The 17,811-nt window shown below is 42.9% G+C and overlaps 2 protein-coding genes across 2 annotated transcripts; both read left to right on the top strand.

Annotated features, from left to right (window-relative positions):
* Positions 1-295: 295 nt before the first annotated feature.
* On the top strand, positions 296-12,868 carry wdr81 (WD repeat domain 81). Its single transcript, XM_041045603.1, has 12 exons — positions 296-535; positions 1,377-1,881; positions 2,144-5,688; positions 5,773-5,880; positions 6,007-6,206; positions 6,421-6,602; positions 6,758-6,923; positions 7,257-7,422; positions 7,543-8,376; positions 8,491-8,636; positions 8,799-8,981; positions 11,108-12,868. The coding sequence occupies exons 2-12, from the start codon at positions 1,520-1,522 to the stop codon at positions 11,432-11,434; spliced, it is 6,219 nt and encodes a 2,072-aa protein (XP_040901537.1). The 5' UTR covers positions 296-535; positions 1,377-1,519; the 3' UTR covers positions 11,435-12,868.
* Positions 12,869-13,437: 569 nt separating this feature from the next.
* serpinf2b (serpin peptidase inhibitor, clade F (alpha-2 antiplasmin, pigment epithelium derived factor), member 2b) lies at positions 13,438-17,281 on the top strand. Its single transcript, XM_041045605.1, has 10 exons — positions 13,438-13,589; positions 13,986-14,089; positions 14,289-14,357; positions 14,465-14,539; positions 14,669-14,969; positions 15,135-15,278; positions 15,447-15,635; positions 15,836-15,978; positions 16,115-16,319; positions 16,478-17,281. The coding sequence occupies exons 3-10, from the start codon at positions 14,304-14,306 to the stop codon at positions 16,828-16,830; spliced, it is 1,464 nt and encodes a 487-aa protein (XP_040901539.1). The 5' UTR covers positions 13,438-13,589; positions 13,986-14,089; positions 14,289-14,303; the 3' UTR covers positions 16,831-17,281.
* Positions 17,282-17,811: the final 530 nt, after the last annotated feature.

The raw sequence follows: 17,811 nt of genomic DNA, 5'->3' as shown, positions 1-17,811 counted from the left end.
TGTGTTATGCTTTTATCCTGATATTTTATGCTTTTATTTAATTACTGATATCCTCTTATCTGTGTCTGTTTATATTTGATTGTCTCTGTGTCTTTGTTTCTTTTGTAGCCATCAGATAATCAAATAATCCCACAATGTAATCTCTCTGTAAAGCACTACAGTGCTTTATAAAGAAATGACTTGACTACTGTCCGATGTTTTATCAAATGTTTTTGCAGGTCATTGAGCATGTGGAAGTGCTCCTGTCTTGCAGCACCAGTGATCACATGAGATGGGGCTGGTGTTGTGTCACGTGAGGTGTCGCCTCTGAAACATGGCTGCAAGTAACACAGAGCAAAACAACGCCGTTGTGACTGACTGTCGTGTGTCCGCCGGCACGCAGCTGTAAACACCAGAAAACGGAGCGAGTACACGCCGCCCCGCAGCATGTCTTCGTTTTAAAAAGTTAACGTGGTACAAACTCATTATGCGTGAATCCGGCGGTGCGCCGTTAGCTTAACGCTAGCTAGCTGTCAGCTGCTACAAGTGGAGAGAGGTGAGTTAAACATTAAACAGGCAGCGCCGTTGTTCTGCAATTACAGTGGAGTTACATTTAACATATATCACTGCTCTTATTTAATATGTGTCAGTGGTTTCAGTATCTGTATGATGGCTTTCTGCATGCCCGAGTTGGGTTTTGTAACGTTAGCCTCTTCGTTAAGCTAGCTCTTAGCACTAAGTTATCGATACTTCCCCAATTGTCTTTGAGCTTCTTCTTGAAGCTTTTGCCGCTCCGATATTTATAACGTTTAACAGGTCGTCATTAGCTAAATCATATTTACATGTTTAATTTAAGACTTAAAATAGGTACAGTGTTGGTTTAAGTTGGGCCTTATTGCCTCTTTGATGTTATTTATGCCAGCCAGCTAACAACCTAGCTAACGCTGTACAAAATTCATTCAAGACTTTTACTTGCTGGTTCTATATGAGCGTTTTGGGAACTTGTCTGTAGTAAAGTGAGCTGTGCACTTGATAAGAAGTACTGAACAATGGAGTGTACTTAAATGACAGATAAAATCAGTAAACTTAACATGTGAAGCTGTTTGTTAAACTTGCCACCAGGGTGTAATTTTGTTGATAGGGCAGTAGTAGTTCAGTCATGTGAGATAAGCTCAAACTACAGGAACTTGGAGAACAAGTAGTCATGTGCATTCTCGTACATCACATCACATCACATCACATCACATCACATCACTCTTTCATTGCAGCAACCTGCTTTTCTTCTCTGTAAAATACAGTCTCTCATTTCAGCATTAGCAGTATTACTGTTGAAGTGTAAACAAAACGAGTTGTTTCTCATCCAATTGTTTATTTATGCCTTTCATTGACATCCTCAGTGGGAAAGGTGAAAGAGGAGATTTCGTCTGCCCTTGATGACTTTGATTTCTTCCTCCATGGATGTCTGAAAATCATCCTCAGTGGGAGACAGTGAGGTGAACACATCCGGTCAGCGACTCTGGACAAGCATTAGAGACTCACCATGGATTGGCTGATGCGTGCAGTTGAGAAGGACTTAGGGATTGACCGACGGCAGCAAGGCCCAGGTCCTCGCCCCCGAGAGCTCATAGCCCTTGTTCCTACGCGCTGGGTGATGGGCCTGAGGGAACGGAGAGTCATGCGCTGCGCGCGTTTTGAGAGCGTTAGTGAGGCTGAAATTCGCACATACCTTCAGTGTGCCCAGGCAAAGTTGCCTCCTGGCTGGACACGGGTGTGCATTCAGGGTCTGAGGAAAAGCAAGCTGAGCTACAGACTGGCCAGAGACCCGTGTGATCAGCAAATGGAATTCCTGTCGCAGGATTCTTATGTCAAAACCATGCAGTGTGTGTCTCAGCATAATGTCAGGTACTGTAAATATTTTGATGTTCTTAAGTGTAGACTTTGGGAACATGTATAAAAAAGTTCTATCGTCAGATTTAACTGTTTGCCTTTTTAGTCAATTGAATTTTAAGAATAAGTATTAAATGTCTCTACAATGAATTTAAAGTTTACTCGTGTGCGATTTATCAGTTTAAAATACCTAAATGAAGAAAAAAAAGACAGCCACTGAGTAGAATATGTTTTAGATTGTAATGTATCAGCTTTTTGTCTTTTTTGCCTTTTTCAGAAATCTGTGGCGTGAAGCTCATGAAAAACTTGTGCAGCCATATTCAGGAGCCAATGAGCAGATGCATATTGCAGCTGTAGACGCAGTACGTCATGCGCTACAGAAGCTCTTCAATTCCACATTCATCTCATCTGACAGAGTGTCACCATCCCTTTCTCCAGCCAGAGAGAAGGAGAAAGAAAGCTACTTGCCATCCAGTTCAGACCTGTGTCCTAATGTTCTGTCTGCAGAGTGCCTGCTGGAGACGGTAGAAATGCTGTATGTGGTTCTACCATATACTCAATATTCACTCCATGATATTGTCTCCTTCAGCCCTGCCAAGCTCGCTAACAGCCATGCCAAAGTGTTGTTCATTCTCTACCAGTTACTGATAGCTCTGCAGGCATGTCATGCAGCAGGTCTGTCTTGTGGGGAGCTCTCTCTGCAGGACATAGCTGTAGATGAGCAGCTCTGCAGCCGTCTCAAGCTCAACCTAGCTCATTATGAGGAACTGGGGACAGAAGGGGATCCAAACAATGATGTAACTTGCAGACAAGTGCCAAAAAGTGTCCTGCCAAGGGAGAGTGTACGTGTGAGCCAAAAGAACAAAAGTCTTTGCAAAGACTGCTTTGATGAGCTCAAGTCGTTGGTTTTGGACTGGGTTCATGGACGAGTCAGTAACTTCCGCTACTTGATGGAACTGAACAGGTTAGCAGGACGCCGAGAAGGAGACCCTAATTATCACCCGGTGCTGCCATGGGTGGTGGATTTCACTGTGCCATTTGGAAAATTCAGAGACCTCAGGAGGTCAAAGTTCAGGCTCAATAAGGGGGATAAACAGCTGGACTTTACATATGAGATGACCAAAGAGGCTTTGGCAGCTGCAGTGGGTAATGGGGTTGGTGGGGGTGGTATAGGTGGAGACCTCTGTGGCTCTGTAGGTGCTGGCGGTGCTGGACAGTCTGACCACCTCCATGTACCTCATCACATATCTGATGTGCTCTCAGACATTACCTACTACGTCTACAAAGCCCGGCAGACCCCCAAGTCAGTGTTGTGCAGCCATGTTAGATCCCAGTGGGAGCCTAATGAATACCCAGCCAGTATGGAGCGCATGCAGAGCTGGACCCCTGATGAGTGCATTCCAGAGTTCTACACAGACCCCTCCATTTTCCGCTCTATCCACCCAGACATGCCAGATCTGGATGTGCCTTCCTGGTGCAAATCTTGTGAGGAGTTTATTGAGGTCCACCGGCGTCTTCTGGAGAGCAGAGAGGTGTCCCAGCATTTGCATCACTGGATAGACCTCACGTTTGGCTATAAGCTCGCTGGTAAAGAAGCTGTCAAAGCCAAGAATGTGTGCCTGCACCTAGTGGACAACCACACCAATCTGACTACATATGGTGTAGTTCAACTCTTTGACCAACCCCACCCACCCCGCTTGTCTCCTTCTCAGTATGCCCCAGCAGAACCCCCTCTCCTTGGCCTTGCTGCTCTTAATGTGCCTTCTCTACACATCCCTCAAATCGACACTGTGGCTGACACTGTGGATGGGATGGTGCCAGAGTCCACAGGGTGTGAGTCAAGTGGCTGGACAGTGGTAGACAGAGATGAAGAGCTTGAACAAGGTACAGAAGCTCTGGACTCATTAGCATCCACTGGCTCGTCCACTTCTGCATCCAGCTCTGTGCCACTGCCAAACGTCAGTACGGCAGGAGGTAAAATGGGAGAGCACACAGCACTTATTGTATCTCAGTCCCCGAGTTCATTCCCCGGTGATTTTACCGGTGGCTTGGGCCCTGGTTTGCGCAGTGTCATGTTACAAAGAGGTGGGCCAATGAACAAAAAACATGGAGAGGGAAGTGTAGCTGCCCCCAGTGCAGAGGAATTCAAAATCATCCTCCCTGAAGGTTTCAACCCATTGCAGCCTTTGGAAGAGTTGGAGAAGTTGAACAATTTCCTGGTGAAGAGTTTGCACGCTGAAGTGTGTCATCCTGCAGAATCTAGGGACTGCACAAGAAGCAGTGTGATAACTGAATCCCTACCCTCTTTTACACAGCTCTACCAAAGAGACATGCAGGCCCTTGGCGTTCTCATTGCTGAGGTATTCTACTCCTTCAAACTGAGGGGACTGAAACCAGGCACGCCCCTCAAACAGCGTTTCCAGGCTGTGATGAAGCTATGCTCTGCCAGCCTCCGTGACGTGCCGCTGTCTTTGCACCATGCTCTTGGGACACTGCTGCTGATAGAGAAACACTCTGGAATAGCACACAGAGAAGTGCCAGATTGCCCACGTCCACTCCTCTTCAAATATGACCCCATCTGCGATGGCCTCCCTCCTCCAAACCCCTGCCAGTTATTGAACCCAGTCATCACCCCCTTTCCCTTCCCCTCCTATTTTGCAGCACTTCATGATTTTATTTTTTCCTACCACACTAACATGGAGACTACATGTAGCCTTCAAGGAAGAGATGTTGTCTTTCACCTGTGGCAGCAACTCGAGACACTGTTGCGTGGTAGCATCACAGCTGAGGGCCTTGAGATTCTCTTGCCCTTCATTCTAGCCCTCATGCTTGAGGAGTCCACTGCCGTCTATGCTGCTTGGTACCTGTTTGAGCCCATCTCAAGAGTACTGGGTCCCAGAAATGCAAACAAGTATTTACTGAAGCCACTGATCAATGTATATGAAAACCCTCACTGCCTGCGAGGACGTTTCTATCTCTACACCGACTGTTTCATTCTGCAGCTGATTGTGAGGCTCGGCCTGCAGGCCTTTCTGTCTAGCCTACTCCCCCATGTGCTGCAGGTCATCACTGGCTTTGAAAGCTGCATCTCGGGCTCTGGCGGGGAAGCGTGCAAAGGGCTGAGGGCTGGCACATGCAATCTAGGAGAGGAGGAGGAAGAGGACTTTCAGTGTGGTGAGGTACGATCATCATCTGGGTCTGTTAGTGGAAATATGGGTGGTAGCAGCGGAGCCACTGGAGGAGTTGGTGTGGTGGGAGATGCAGGACTGGTCGACTACTCCTCTGGCATCAGTCTCAACGACCAGGTGTTTCTCTCAGAGGCAGAGGACTTTCAGAATGGGTTCTATGTCAACAGTGGAGCAGGAGTGGCTGCAGGGAAACAGCAGAGCCAGAACTCTACATCCAAGGATCAAGACCAGGAGTCTCTAAGTGTGGGGAAACTAAGTGACAAAAGCAGCACAAGTGAACTCTCACTGGGTGATGGAGACTCGATGCGGGATCGAGCCAGTCTCAAATCAGCCGACAGCAGCCAGGACCTGAAACACGCCAGTGAGGGAGAAGAGGGAGGAGAGCTGGAGGAAGAAGAGGTGACTGAGACTAATGAGGGTAAAGAGGGGACAGATGACCCTGCTGTACCCAACCTGGAGCTCACTCTCTCTGGTTGCACAGAAGCTTCAGGAGCAACAGTTGCCACTCTAGAGGGTGATTTTGTGAATGGAATGGCACTGGAAGAGACCGAGAAAGGCATTGTGGGAGAACAGGAGGAGGACGACCATGATCCATCAGAAGACTCTGAGGAGAAAGAGCAAAAGATTCTTTTAGGTGAGAGAATGATGGATGTTTATGGAAAGTATTTGTTGGTTAACTGATAATTTCTAATGTTTTTAAACATGTCTCCACACACAGATACAGTCTGCAAAACAGTTCGTTGGCTGTCAGCGAAGCTTGGACCCACAGTGACGTCTCGATACGTAGCCAGAAATTTGCTGCGATTGCTTACAAATTGTTACATTGGTGCGTACATTTACAGCGTTAAAGTTACATTGCCCCATTTATGCATTTATTCTGCATTTCCTAACCAGTGTTATGCATTACTGCTTGTGTTTTCTACACCTCCCTTCTCATGTTGTCTGCCTGTAGGGCCAGAGAAGCACCAGTTTGTGGCCCCTGCATCTGAGGAGAGCAGTCTGAACAGTGTGGCAATGGGCAGCGTGTATGAGAAGAAACCTGTGGTTGGCGATCAGACAGCAGGACCTGTGTTGGATTGTCTCATCTACATAGCTCAACTTTATGGAGAGCCTGTACTCACCTACCAGTACCTGCCTTATATAGGATATCTGGTAAGAGGAGATATATCATACTAAACAGAAAATGTACACTTGCATGTACATAACCACCATCACCACACCTCATATCACCCATTTTATTTCATTAAGCTGCTTTGCTTCTTTGTGGTGGAAATTAATGTTTGTACCAAAGTTTTAAGGTAGTTCTTTGTTCTGGATCATTACCAGAGCGTACTTTTTAAATTTTACCAATATGCGTGTTTTCTAGGTGTCTCCACCTTCTTCGCAGCGTCTTAACACACGTAAGGAGGCCAGTCTTCTTGGAGCTGTTGCACTTACACAGAAGATCATTGTCTTTCTCTCCGATACTACTCTAATGGACATGCTTATGAAGATCAATCAGGATGTGCTTCTGCCACTACTGGACCTGCTTACCACCCCGAGTATGGGGTAAATATGAATGTTTGCTTTTCCTTTTTTATTTGTCACACACTTTTAACTTTTTGAATGATTTTTTCATTTGTGTGTAAAAATAATCAGAAAATGTGCTTCAGTAGATCTGTCATTCATCATCTGCTTGGTTGTATCCGTTCTGCTGTACTCAGGTTCCCCAGCGGGGTGCAGACACGCTCTGCCGTCTGTCTCAAGACACTGAGCCTGATGGCTCTCATCTGTCTGCGCATTGGGAGGGAGATGGTGCAGCAGCATATGGCTGACACCCTGCGTCGGTTCTTTGCCGTTTTCTCTCTGCTTCATTCTCTGCAGCCCCAGGTATGCACACACACAGACACACTGTACATAAGGACTGACTGATGTCGTGTCATGCTTTCTACCAGCAGATCTGTCACAGAGAGCTTTATGTAAAACAAATGTCACAAAAGAAAATGAAAATATGGATGAAAATAAAAACAGATGACAAACTTAGAGTACAAACTGTCAGGCAGATGGAGAGAGAGAAAGTACATGCGTTTGTGTCTATGGCAGAATGGTTGTTCTCGGTGAATCAGATCATTTAAATGTTTATCTATGTCCTTAACATCTGCTTGTTTGTAAAATGAAATTGTGAGGTACACAGATGTGGTGTCTGTCTCCGTTATGCTGCAGCTGGACAGCGCCCCTCGCAGAGTTGTGGGGGAAGTCACGGTGGTGGATGTCTGTACAACTGGCGAGTCCAGTGTGACATATGAGTTGGGGGTCTTGGAGGAGCTGCAGACTGTATTTAACCCTGAGATGGCCCACGCCTCCTACATCCCCTTCTACTGTCTCATTGGTAGATAATGCTTCTTCTTGCGCCAAATACAAAATATCCTGTGCAGTTGGAGGAAGGCAGTACGCTGTGATAAATTCAAATACATTTTTCACTTACACTGTTTTGTTTTGATTTCTGTAGGTGACATGGCAATTCGTAAGCTGGTTCCCAACCACGAGCTGGTCTGGCAGTTGGCCCAGTCCTACCATCAGAGTGTGAGCCAGGGGAGTCCGGAGACAAACTTCAACACGGTGTCCAGGGCAGAGGTGCCTCCATCCTCTGTGGGTCTCTCTTCGGGTTTCGTCAGACGCGTGGGTTGCAGCCCCTTCCCTGCTCCTTCAAGTAGCTCCACCCCTCTGGGAGACTCCCTCCCTGAGTCAGGCACATTTGGGAGCCACCTAGTAGGAAACCGTATCCAAGTGTCCCGAGACACTGATTATGGTGGTAGCCCTAACCTGGGTTTGGCCAACTCCTGGGCACGCTCCAGTCATACCACCCCCATCATCACCACTGCCTCCACCTTCACCACTCCATCTACTGGCACATTGGCTTCCTTCTCCTCCTCCTGGGTGACAGGCTCCACCCTGGAGGACAGTGCTCTGAAGCAGGAGCTCCCTCGCAGTGGCCGCTCCCTGCAGGGCAACTGGCTGGCCTACTGGCAGTATGAGATCGGTCTCAACCAACAAGATCCACATTTCCACTTCCACCAGATCCGACTGCAGAGCTTCCTAGGTCACTCAGGCACCACAAAGTGTTTGGCACCGCTGGCAGGAGAGGATTACTTCCTTTCTGGTAGTAAAGACAAGACTGTGAAGCTTTGGCCTCTCTATAATCATGGCGATGGGACACAAGAGGTGGAGCCTAGGTTGACGTATACCGACCATCGAAAGTCAGTCTTCTATGTGGGACAGCTCGAGGCTTCACAAGAGGTGGTCAGCTGTGATGGTACAGTGCACCTGTGGGACCAGTATGTAGGTACGTGTTATCAAGCACAGTGCATGTCTGCTCAAGATTAGAGCTGTGCGTCTGGAGATTATCATTTTTTTCAAGTACTTTTCTATGTAACTATATTCTGTCTTTTGTCCTTAGGTAAGCAGATCCGCTCATATGAAGCTGTGGATGGAAAGAATCCCATTACAGCTGTCACTACCATGCCAGCTCCACACTGCAGTGTTGTGTTTGGCAGTGCAGATTCTGTTCTCCGCTTCATTGATCCTCGCAAACCAGGATTGCAGGTAGCGACTTCATTTAGCAAGCTCACCCTGTGGAAACCTGTGCCGTAAAACGTCCAGCAATTATCGGTTGTTACAGTGTTTGCAGAAGTGGTACCGCTGTTTACACTTCTCCACGATATTATTTTAGACTTGACAGTTACAAATCTTCCCCTCTATCCCCAGCATGAATTTCGCCTGGCATACAACAATTTGAGTGCTGGGCTCATCCGCTACCTGGCAGTGAGCCCTTCAGGGCGCACAGTGGCAGCAGGTTTCTCATCTGGCTTCATTGTTCTGCTTGACGCACGCACAGGGCTTGTTTTGAAGGGCTGGCCGGCTCATGAGGGAGATATCCTCCAAATGAAGGTATACTTGGAATGTGTATATATTTGTGTGTGTAGTTTTCACTTTATGTCTGTATTACTGAATAGAGCTTCCTCTGGGTAAGGCCTTAGCGAGTGCTGTTCAATGAATAGAAATAGTTTTATCAACAATTTGGGGACATTAGGAAAATAGTGTTTATGATTTCAAATTACAACAATGACAAACTGGGGGTAGTTAATGTTACTCACAGTGGATTTGTTGAATCCATAAATAAATTAGTGCTTTTAGAATAAGAATTGTTCTTAGGCTATGTATTAAAATCCCTGTTTGATGTCCAACAGTCCTTAAAAAAATAAGGAAGGAAAGCAGGAAAAGAGCACATAAAAAATGTGAATGAAAATTTCTGTTGGCAGCCAACACTTAGGTAGAAGTGTTTTAAATACACAGACAGAAGACTTAAGACGCAGTCCTTCCTGTACATTGCCTTACCACATCATGAGAATGTAGCATACATTTGACATTAAGGAGTCTTTTTCTGTTGATCAGTTTAAAAAAAATCCTAAACACTTCCACGACAGTTTAATGTTGTAATATGGAAAATATGAAAAACTCCAACTCAGTGAAAACTGAATACTTTCTGTTGGTTTTGTATTTCCATACAACATTAAAAGCATGCAGAAATATGTGTGATTTGCTGATTATTAGGTGGAACATGCTGCTTTTTGAGAACTCTTTATAGTGAGCACACACTAACTTGATCCCTCTTAGGACCCGTATTCAACGTGTGTTTCTCAACACTGAGCTGATGTATGGGACTTTTTAACGGTCGAGTTGTTGAGGATGTGGGCTATGCAGTGTGTCACATAAATGGGCTGGTTGCACTCTATCCTCTGGTCAAACTTTGTGTTCTGCCAGGAAAACTTTTTTTTTAACTTTAGGCCAAACACAGGGACAGTTTCTCTTTTCATGGTGTGATTTCTGAAATAACAGAAATCTTCAGGGGGTTGATTGAGTGGTGCACCATCAGATACAACAGCCTAAATGCTTTTGCTGTAAATAAATATAATTTCTTTCTGTTTATTTGTTACTTATTACGCAGTAAACACTTAGACCCTAGTTCAAGTATTTATTGTGTTTCTGTAAGAACCTCTCCATCGAGATGGAGGGGAACAGGAGGAGAATATTTATAGTGTGTTCATTTGCCAGCATCAACCAGCAGAATCTGGTGGGTATGAAATCACAATCCGATTGGAAATTGTTGGACAACCACAAGTGTTCACATAGTTCACAGTGCTGTTTGATGTGCATTCAGCTGGAAATTTGATAGGTGTAGTTGTGATTTAGTACTAATGTATGTAAAGACCTGAGCTATTGCATTACACCAATATAGTCTCAAAAAATCCACCACAAAAGTGTTATACTGTATTCCTGGGCCACATCACATACTCAGACTAGAAGGTGTGGCTGTACTTTTCAGTAGTCATGTGATAAATATTCAAGAAGACAAATCAGCCAAGTGGCTTTTATTTTGACATTCCCCAAATGTAGTGGTGCAGAGATGGTGAAAGTTGTACCCAGACCATCTGTTGTCAACAGAGCGCAAGGATGAGCAAACTTTATTTAACCCCAAATTAGGTCAAGGATTGTATCTCTAGTTTTAAAGGCACAAGTTTAGGCAAATATGGACACAGGTTACTCATTAGAAAGATGATGGTGGTTCTCATTGGCACATTCATATTACTCAGACTTCCCCCTCAGTATTTACCTTTATCAACCAGTGACTGTTTTCATATTAAGCTGAGAAATTAAAAAAAAAAACTCTAATCATTATCTTATCTTATTTGAACTATAATTTATAGTAAAGAAAGATGATCAAACACACTGAATATACTCCCAACTAAAAGTATTAGGTTTGTGGCTGATGTTTTTATTATTTTTCATTAAATCTCAAGCTGTGTTCTTTAGAATGGCATTATTATATTTATTTCACATGTTCCTTTCTCATTCTCCAGTGTCAGGGTATTTACAAGAAAGTTTTAATTGCATTGCTTGGCATTTAATCACAAATCCTGAACAAGGATTTTGGAAAACTTTCACTGGCAGTGTCTGGCAGTGGGATAAACATACATCAGCAGTCAGTGACTTCCTTTCTTTTGTTTTCTTTTCAGGCTGCAGAGGGAAACTTAGTCATCAGCTCCTCTACTGACTACACGCTCACTGTGTGGAAAGATCTGGAAAACAAGCCTGCGCGCCAGTACAAGTCGCAGTCCGACCCCATCCACGCCTTTGACCTTTACGGTTCGGAGATTGTAACAGGAACAGTGGCTAACAAGATCGGGGTGTACTCCTTGGCAGATATCTCCTTGAGCCCCATTAGCAGCACAAAGCTGAGCTCAGAGAACTTTCGTGGCACTCTGACCAGCCTGGCAGTGCTGCCCACCAAGAGGCTTCTGCTGCTGGGCTCTGAGAATGGTGCCATTCGGTTATTGGCTTAAATCAGTGGCTCCCAGCTACACTAAACACTCTTACCGCTGACCTTTAAAGTGTCTTATTTGTGAAGGCACCAGGTGTCTGAGCTCTCTCTGTCCCTTCTCCTGTGCTTGAGGTAAATTGTACCAGTAGGGCAGGTTGTTAGTTCCTCTAAATTGTTCTTTGAACAAGACAGCACAAATAGAGTAATTGTATAAGCTTCATATCTACTGAATCGTTCCACTCTAGCTGTTGGCACTGAATTGGAAGGACAGGAAGTGTGTACCACACTCCTGACATTTATCGTGTACAGTAAATCCCATGATTTTTTTTTAAAAAAGCCTATAGATGTATAGATAGTATATAACGGGAAATTCTTGAGAAGGTCATTTATTCTTTTGACTAGGTCAGTTATTCTGTTGAAAAGAATGAATCAGAAGACGTGCTCAGGAAGGTGGAACCAGACCTGGTTCTTAAGTAGTGTTTACACTTTCCAAATAGATGCATAACAACACCAAAAATACATTGACCTCACCTTTCATTTCCCTTGACGTCAGAATACTTGCGTATCCAAATGCACTGATTAAACTATGCAGTATTTGTGGATCAAATCATTTGTTTCTGTTAGCATCTGTCCATATTCCATGAGAGTTACCGATGCACAGCCTGTACTCTGCTGCACAAGTATGGCCTGAATTGTAACATTTAGATTCTCACTCAGATTTTAAAGACTGAATGTTTTTATCCACTACTAAATTACTTGAAGTTGCTTTGGGATTTTCTAAACCATGTTTAGGGATTCTTGATTTCGCAGTTAAAGCCTGTAGCAACATTATACTGGGAGTATAACTCGGCAGATGCCACTTTGACTGGGTATGCCAGTTAGTAGACTCACAACTTTCTAATTTCTGACTATAAAAGCTAACATTGGAACAGTCAATGCCAAGATAAACAGTTTTGTATTTTAACATTTGTATGTAACTGCATATGAATATGTTGAGAAAAGTTATACATCAATAAAAAAAAATGTTTAACTTGCTCCTTATTGTGTAATGCAAATTAATGTACAGTAGAGATTTTGGTTCCTTAAATCGAGCCCAGATTTCATTAAACTCTTAATCAATCTGAACAAGTTTTCAAAGCCCAGTATTATCCAGCGATCAAAGCTTTGCTCTTTGTATGATTTTACCACTGTCATGTTGTAAAACACAGTTTGCCTACTTTTCTAATTATTTGCCCAAAGCTCAAAATGCTCTGAAAAATGTACTACACTTTTTGATATTTTGTGTTTTTTGTAAACCTGGAGTGAAAGCTCAATCCTAAAACAACCAACTTGGTTTTAAAAAAGAAAGTTTGTAGTTGCACAACGGATGTCGCTACAAACTGATCCAGAATCTCTGTGAACATTTTAAGAGAAGTCCATGAAAATGCTTATTTATTAACTGGATTAATAAAAATTATTCCACGTTTTCTGTGTACCAGTTGTTCTGTGTGATTCACCCGGATTCATCATGATCCCCCATCGTTCCAACTGAGTCACTAGATTGGACAAAGTCCCCTCTTGTGTTTGCAGACGACTGTCATGTGATCTAGAAGTTATCACCTTTGTTTAGTGGTGAAATGTGACCAATTCAGCTGAATAGGGTGTTTTCTTGTTTATTTCATTGTCTTCCTTAAAGACAATACTGTTTATGATGTGTAACTGTGATTTTTAGACCAAGCAGTCAAGTGTTGCCATCAGTTTTCTTGCAGTTTTAGTACAGCAAAGCCAGGGGTTTCTGGGAAACGTGGGCTTGTGTACTGTCCCACATCAAATGTGTAACACTGAAGTCAGCAAGTTGTACCTTTTTGCCCACACACAGTTGGATTAACCACAGTTTTGAAATTAAGCTGTCATGTTTCCTGTCAAAGATATAGTTGTGTCATGATTTTCTCACCTGCCCATTGACGTGCAAAATAACAAAGCGTGTCAGGCTTCAATATTTAACCTGGGAAGAGTCTCAGTAGCTACATTTACAAACAAATAGTGGCTTAAATGAGGCCCCAATCAATGTAAGTTGATATTTAACAGTTTGCTGAGCAAATGCCAATCTTTTACTCTCAGGAATTCTGCCATCCACAGTCACTTAGTCGCTCCTTTTTTGGACAAGGCAGCAAATTTTTTTTCTATTTAAATTCAAGGTAAGATCAAATCTATTTGAATACTTTTATTAGGACTCTGTTGTACACTTGAATAATTTGAAGATTTAGTGGAATGTTCTAGATATTGTTCGGTTATTAATGGATTTTCATGTTTGTGTGGAGTCTGGGCTATACCAGTTAATACTTTTGGACATTAGATGTTGATTTGAATGCTTAATGTCTGTAGACACCACAGTACTCAAAATTGTCTCTGGCAAGACAAGTGGATTTTCTGTCCCATAAAGCGGATAGTCTATAATAGTGTTTTATTAAATAATAAATCTGCTATATTAGGATGTGCTTCAAGACTGCCTGGATAACTGAAAGCACACACTTTGCAGTTTAACCGTCACATTCTTGGTGCACAGCCTACACTATGTATCTTTTATGTTTTAGGTACATTTCCAGATGATCTGGGTTCCTTTACGAGAGAGGGCGACTAAGTAAAGAGAAAGTGTTTAAGACCTGCAGACAATATAGAAAGGAAACAATAAACGAAGGTGAGAACGTTATGTTTGATGACTTGATTTTATTTTTACTAGCTTGTAACTAAAATGGGAGGAGTGAAAATGTGGTCCTCAGAGGGGATATTGATTTATTGCACAATAAGGATTTTTGAACGAGAGAGGTATATTTATTGCTTCATAAAAGTGAACAGGTTAGACGCTTTTAAGCCAACATAATTTTTCTTTTCTGCAGTTACGTTGTAAGGATATGGACCTCCGTCTGACACTCCTGTTGATCTATCTCTGCAGCCAAGGAGTCACTGTAAAGCACTGCAATGACTGATAAATCACCCTCAAGATTATTCCATATGATTGTAATCTGTGCTTATTATATCATTTTTGTATTAATTGTTATTTTCCGCTGAACAGAATGCTGAGGTGGCAGAAGATGAGTCAGTCCCCTTGGTGCCTCTTATTCCTTTGACGCCCAGCCACCCCAGAGAGGTTAGAGCCAAATTAGCAAAGTTTTTTCTCATTGTGCTTATCATATCACAGCAGTATTCTGGTCATCTGAATTCACAGTTTAGTAAATGTGTCCTTGTGTGGGACATTTTCTCCTATTTCTGCCTTTAGAATGTAGAAAATGAAAGTACAGTACAACCAGCAACAGTACAACCAGCAACTGCAGATACCACAGAAGCACCTGTAACTTCAACAGCTTTAACTAATAGGCCCAGCGGGGGCTCATCAGAAGAGGAACAAGATGGGGGTTGTCTGTCTATCAGCCGAAGCCCAGAGTCAAGGGAGGCCATTGCTGCTGCCATTCAGAAACTGGGTGTGCAGCTACTGCAGAACCTGGAAACCACGCCAGAGCAACCAAACGTCATCATATCTCCTTTCAGCATATCACTAGCGCTCTCCCAGCTGGCTTTAGGTATACATGTCCTTCTGCAGCTTTTACATGACACATCATACTTAAGCAGCTTATGTAAATACCACATATGTAAATACCACATTTTATGAATTGAGTCAGCTACTTGGCATAGTTTACAGTCGTCTGGAGACTGTCACTACCCCTCTTTTTTTTTTTTTTTTACAGGTGCCGTAAATGAGACAAAGGAGCTGCTGATGGATCATCTCCATGAAAACATTCTCCCCTGCTACCACGAGTCTCTGCATAATGTCTTAGAGCAGCTCAGAAACAATGACCTGCAAATTGCCACACGCATCTTCCTGCGCCAAGGTTACTCCATAGAAGAACACGGCTTTTGTCAAAATTATTTTTAACTATACTAAAAGTTTGGGCTACACAGCTCCCGTTGCAGGAGCTAGTTACTTATTTTTGGTGACTTAGAAAGCAGGTCTAAGAGAAGCATAGTCTAAGATTATGTGTGTTTATTGTGTGTTGTAGGGTTTGCACCAAAGCAAGACTTTGTCAACGAGTCCCAGCGGCTGTATGACTCAGAGCCAGCAGCGCTGGAGAGCTTGCAGCAGATAAATGACTGGGTAGAGAAGGCAACACAAGGAAAGATGACTGACTTCCTGTCTGCTTTACCACCCAATCTGCTCCTCATGCTTATCAATGCTGTGCATTTCAAAGGTGAATGAGAAGTGAAATGTGACCATATTCATGTAATTTGGCCTGTTTTCTTAAATGTTATGTTTGCTGGGAATACTAATGTCCCAAAGATCCCAGTGAAATTAAACCTTTGTTTCCAAATTCTCTTTTGTCAGAAGCTACCGTATGTTTGAGTTAAGTTGCTGACTAACACCGAGAACCCTTTTCCATGTTTCCTACAGGAGAATGGAAAGCTCGATTTGACCCTCGCTTTACCTCCAGAGGTGTCTTCTACATTGATGACCAGCACATGGTTGATGTTGAAGTTATGGAAGATGCCAAACATCCCTTGAGTTTATTTATTGATAATGAACTGGATGCTCAGGTAAAATGCAGTTTAATCACTTAGTATTTAAGGTTTCATCACATCACATTTCCCAAAATACATCTGCCTCTTATCAAAGATACATTAGAAAGACACTTAGATCCCTTACAGGACTGCATTTCTTCTCCCTGTGCAGGTAGCCAGCTTCCCATTCCAGAAGTCCATGAGCTTGTTAGTAGTCATGCCTATGTCTGGCCAGGTAAATGTGTCTTCACTTTCTGCAAAGCTGAATATCTCAGACCTGTATGATCGTCTGCCCAAGGAGAAAGCTGTTCAAGTTAAAGTCCCCAAGTTCAAACTGGAGTATGCTCAAGAGTTACAGGATGTTTTTACCAAATTGGGTAAGACATTTTTTTTTCAGTGGAACTTTTTGCAGTGTTTTTTTTTTTTTTTCACCACAGATCAAAATGTTTTTACTTGATGAAAATTTTCAGCCTACTTCAAAAACTAACTAAAATTTATCCTTTAAGTTGAACCTGTGCTTTCTTCTCTGTGTTAGGCCTGGGAGAAATGTTTTCCAGTCCTAATTTGGCCGATATTGCAGACGGCCCCCTGCTGGTGTCCAGTGTGATACATAAGTCTAGCATGGAGATAAACGAGGAGGGTGCAGAGGCTGCTGCAGCTACCACAGTGGTCATCTCACGTGCATCCAACCCTGTTTTCCACCTTATCCAGCCCTTCTTCTTTGCCCTTATGGATGATATGACTCAAGTACCTATCTTCATGGGTGTGATCACCAACCCTAATCCTGGAGCTTCTGTCTTGCAGAGAGGAGAACTTGGTAGCAAAGATAAAGTGGGATTCCCAATTGACAAGAATCATGTTGGCTCCTTTGGAGGCCCACCTAAGTAGGGACCAATAACCTCCCAGGCTGTCCCCAGGAAACCAAGACCTTTATGATTGTACAGATTAAATGTACAGTATCACTTAGCTGGACCAAAATCAGTGTGAAAACATATGCTTCATTTGTTTCTTTATTTCGTTACAGGATAAACATGAGCCTGAGAAGTCCAGTATCCCCTTTAAGAGTCAAATATTCCTTTAAAAATAATTATAGTTTTGCTGCATTAGATGACATGCCCTGGTTAGGAAACTCTTAAAATTGTAATTAGATACAAGAAATGGTTTATACCCATAGTAAAATATCAGTTTTAATTTGGTAACATACATTTTTCCAGGGTGTCATCATGTAAAGCCAAATTAATCTGGTGAAATGTCCGTTGATTACAGCATCAGTGTGTATGTAGCTGATTTTTAAAGATGTTATCTAATGGCATAATAAATTGAATCGATCTGGATCACACGTCAAGGTTATGAGTTTTACTGCAAAACATCTTGAATGAAAAATGGGTCGTACCCAGGTTGTACCTTATAAAGGCATGTGGGTTGCTGCCTTCACAAAACATGGGAAAAGCTAAATAGAGGGCAACTCCAGAGAGCACTTGGAAATGTAACATTCTTACACAAGTAATTCCAGCAAACGCCAGTAATCTATGGTTGTAGCTGACAGGGTTGCCTTTGTCAACCCTTTTGTAACTAAATGGTATATGGTCGTCCTACCTCACCAGTTTTCTCCTTGTCTTTGTTACAAAAATAAAGGATTGAAGTTCTTCCATAATGACTGGCAGTAATAAATGAGAAGTTTACACTAACCAAATTCCTTTATTATATAGGATAATTAGAATTATTATTATTTTTTATGAATTGTTATCAATGTATAGCACTGTATTATTGTTTCCACCAACACAGAAGCAGTTATATATATGTAAAAATGTGGATTAATGGTCATTTGGTGCATATCAGCGTGATGGCTAAATTGAAAATGCATCCACT

This window comes from Toxotes jaculatrix, chromosome 9, assembly GCF_017976425.1.
Source record: "Toxotes jaculatrix isolate fToxJac2 chromosome 9, fToxJac2.pri, whole genome shotgun sequence".
NCBI classification, from domain to species: Eukaryota; Metazoa; Chordata; class Actinopteri; family Toxotidae; genus Toxotes; species Toxotes jaculatrix.
This window is presented reverse-complemented; position numbering and strand designations above follow the sequence as displayed.

What these genes read in the sequence shown, in the direction of transcription:
- wdr81 (XM_041045603.1), top strand. Translation starts at nt 1,520, where the DNA reads ATGGATTGGCTGATGCGTGCAGTTGAGAAGGACTTAGGGATTGACCGA. An exon ending in CTTACCACCCCGAGTATGGG is followed by an intron (nt 6,603 to 6,757) that starts GTAAATATGAAT and finishes TGCTGTACTCAG; the next exon opens with GTTCCCCAGCGGGGTGCAGA. An exon ending in CTCGCAAACCAGGATTGCAG is followed by an intron (nt 8,637 to 8,798) that starts GTAGCGACTTCA and finishes CTCTATCCCCAG; the next exon opens with CATGAATTTCGCCTGGCATA.
- serpinf2b (XM_041045605.1), top strand. Translation starts at nt 14,304, where the DNA reads ATGGACCTCCGTCTGACACTCCTGTTGATCTATCTCTGCAGCCAAGGA. An exon ending in CGCCCAGCCACCCCAGAGAG is followed by an intron (nt 14,540 to 14,668) that starts GTTAGAGCCAAA and finishes TTCTGCCTTTAG; the next exon opens with AATGTAGAAAATGAAAGTAC. An exon ending in ATAATGAACTGGATGCTCAG is followed by an intron (nt 15,979 to 16,114) that starts GTAAAATGCAGT and finishes CTCCCTGTGCAG; the next exon opens with GTAGCCAGCTTCCCATTCCA.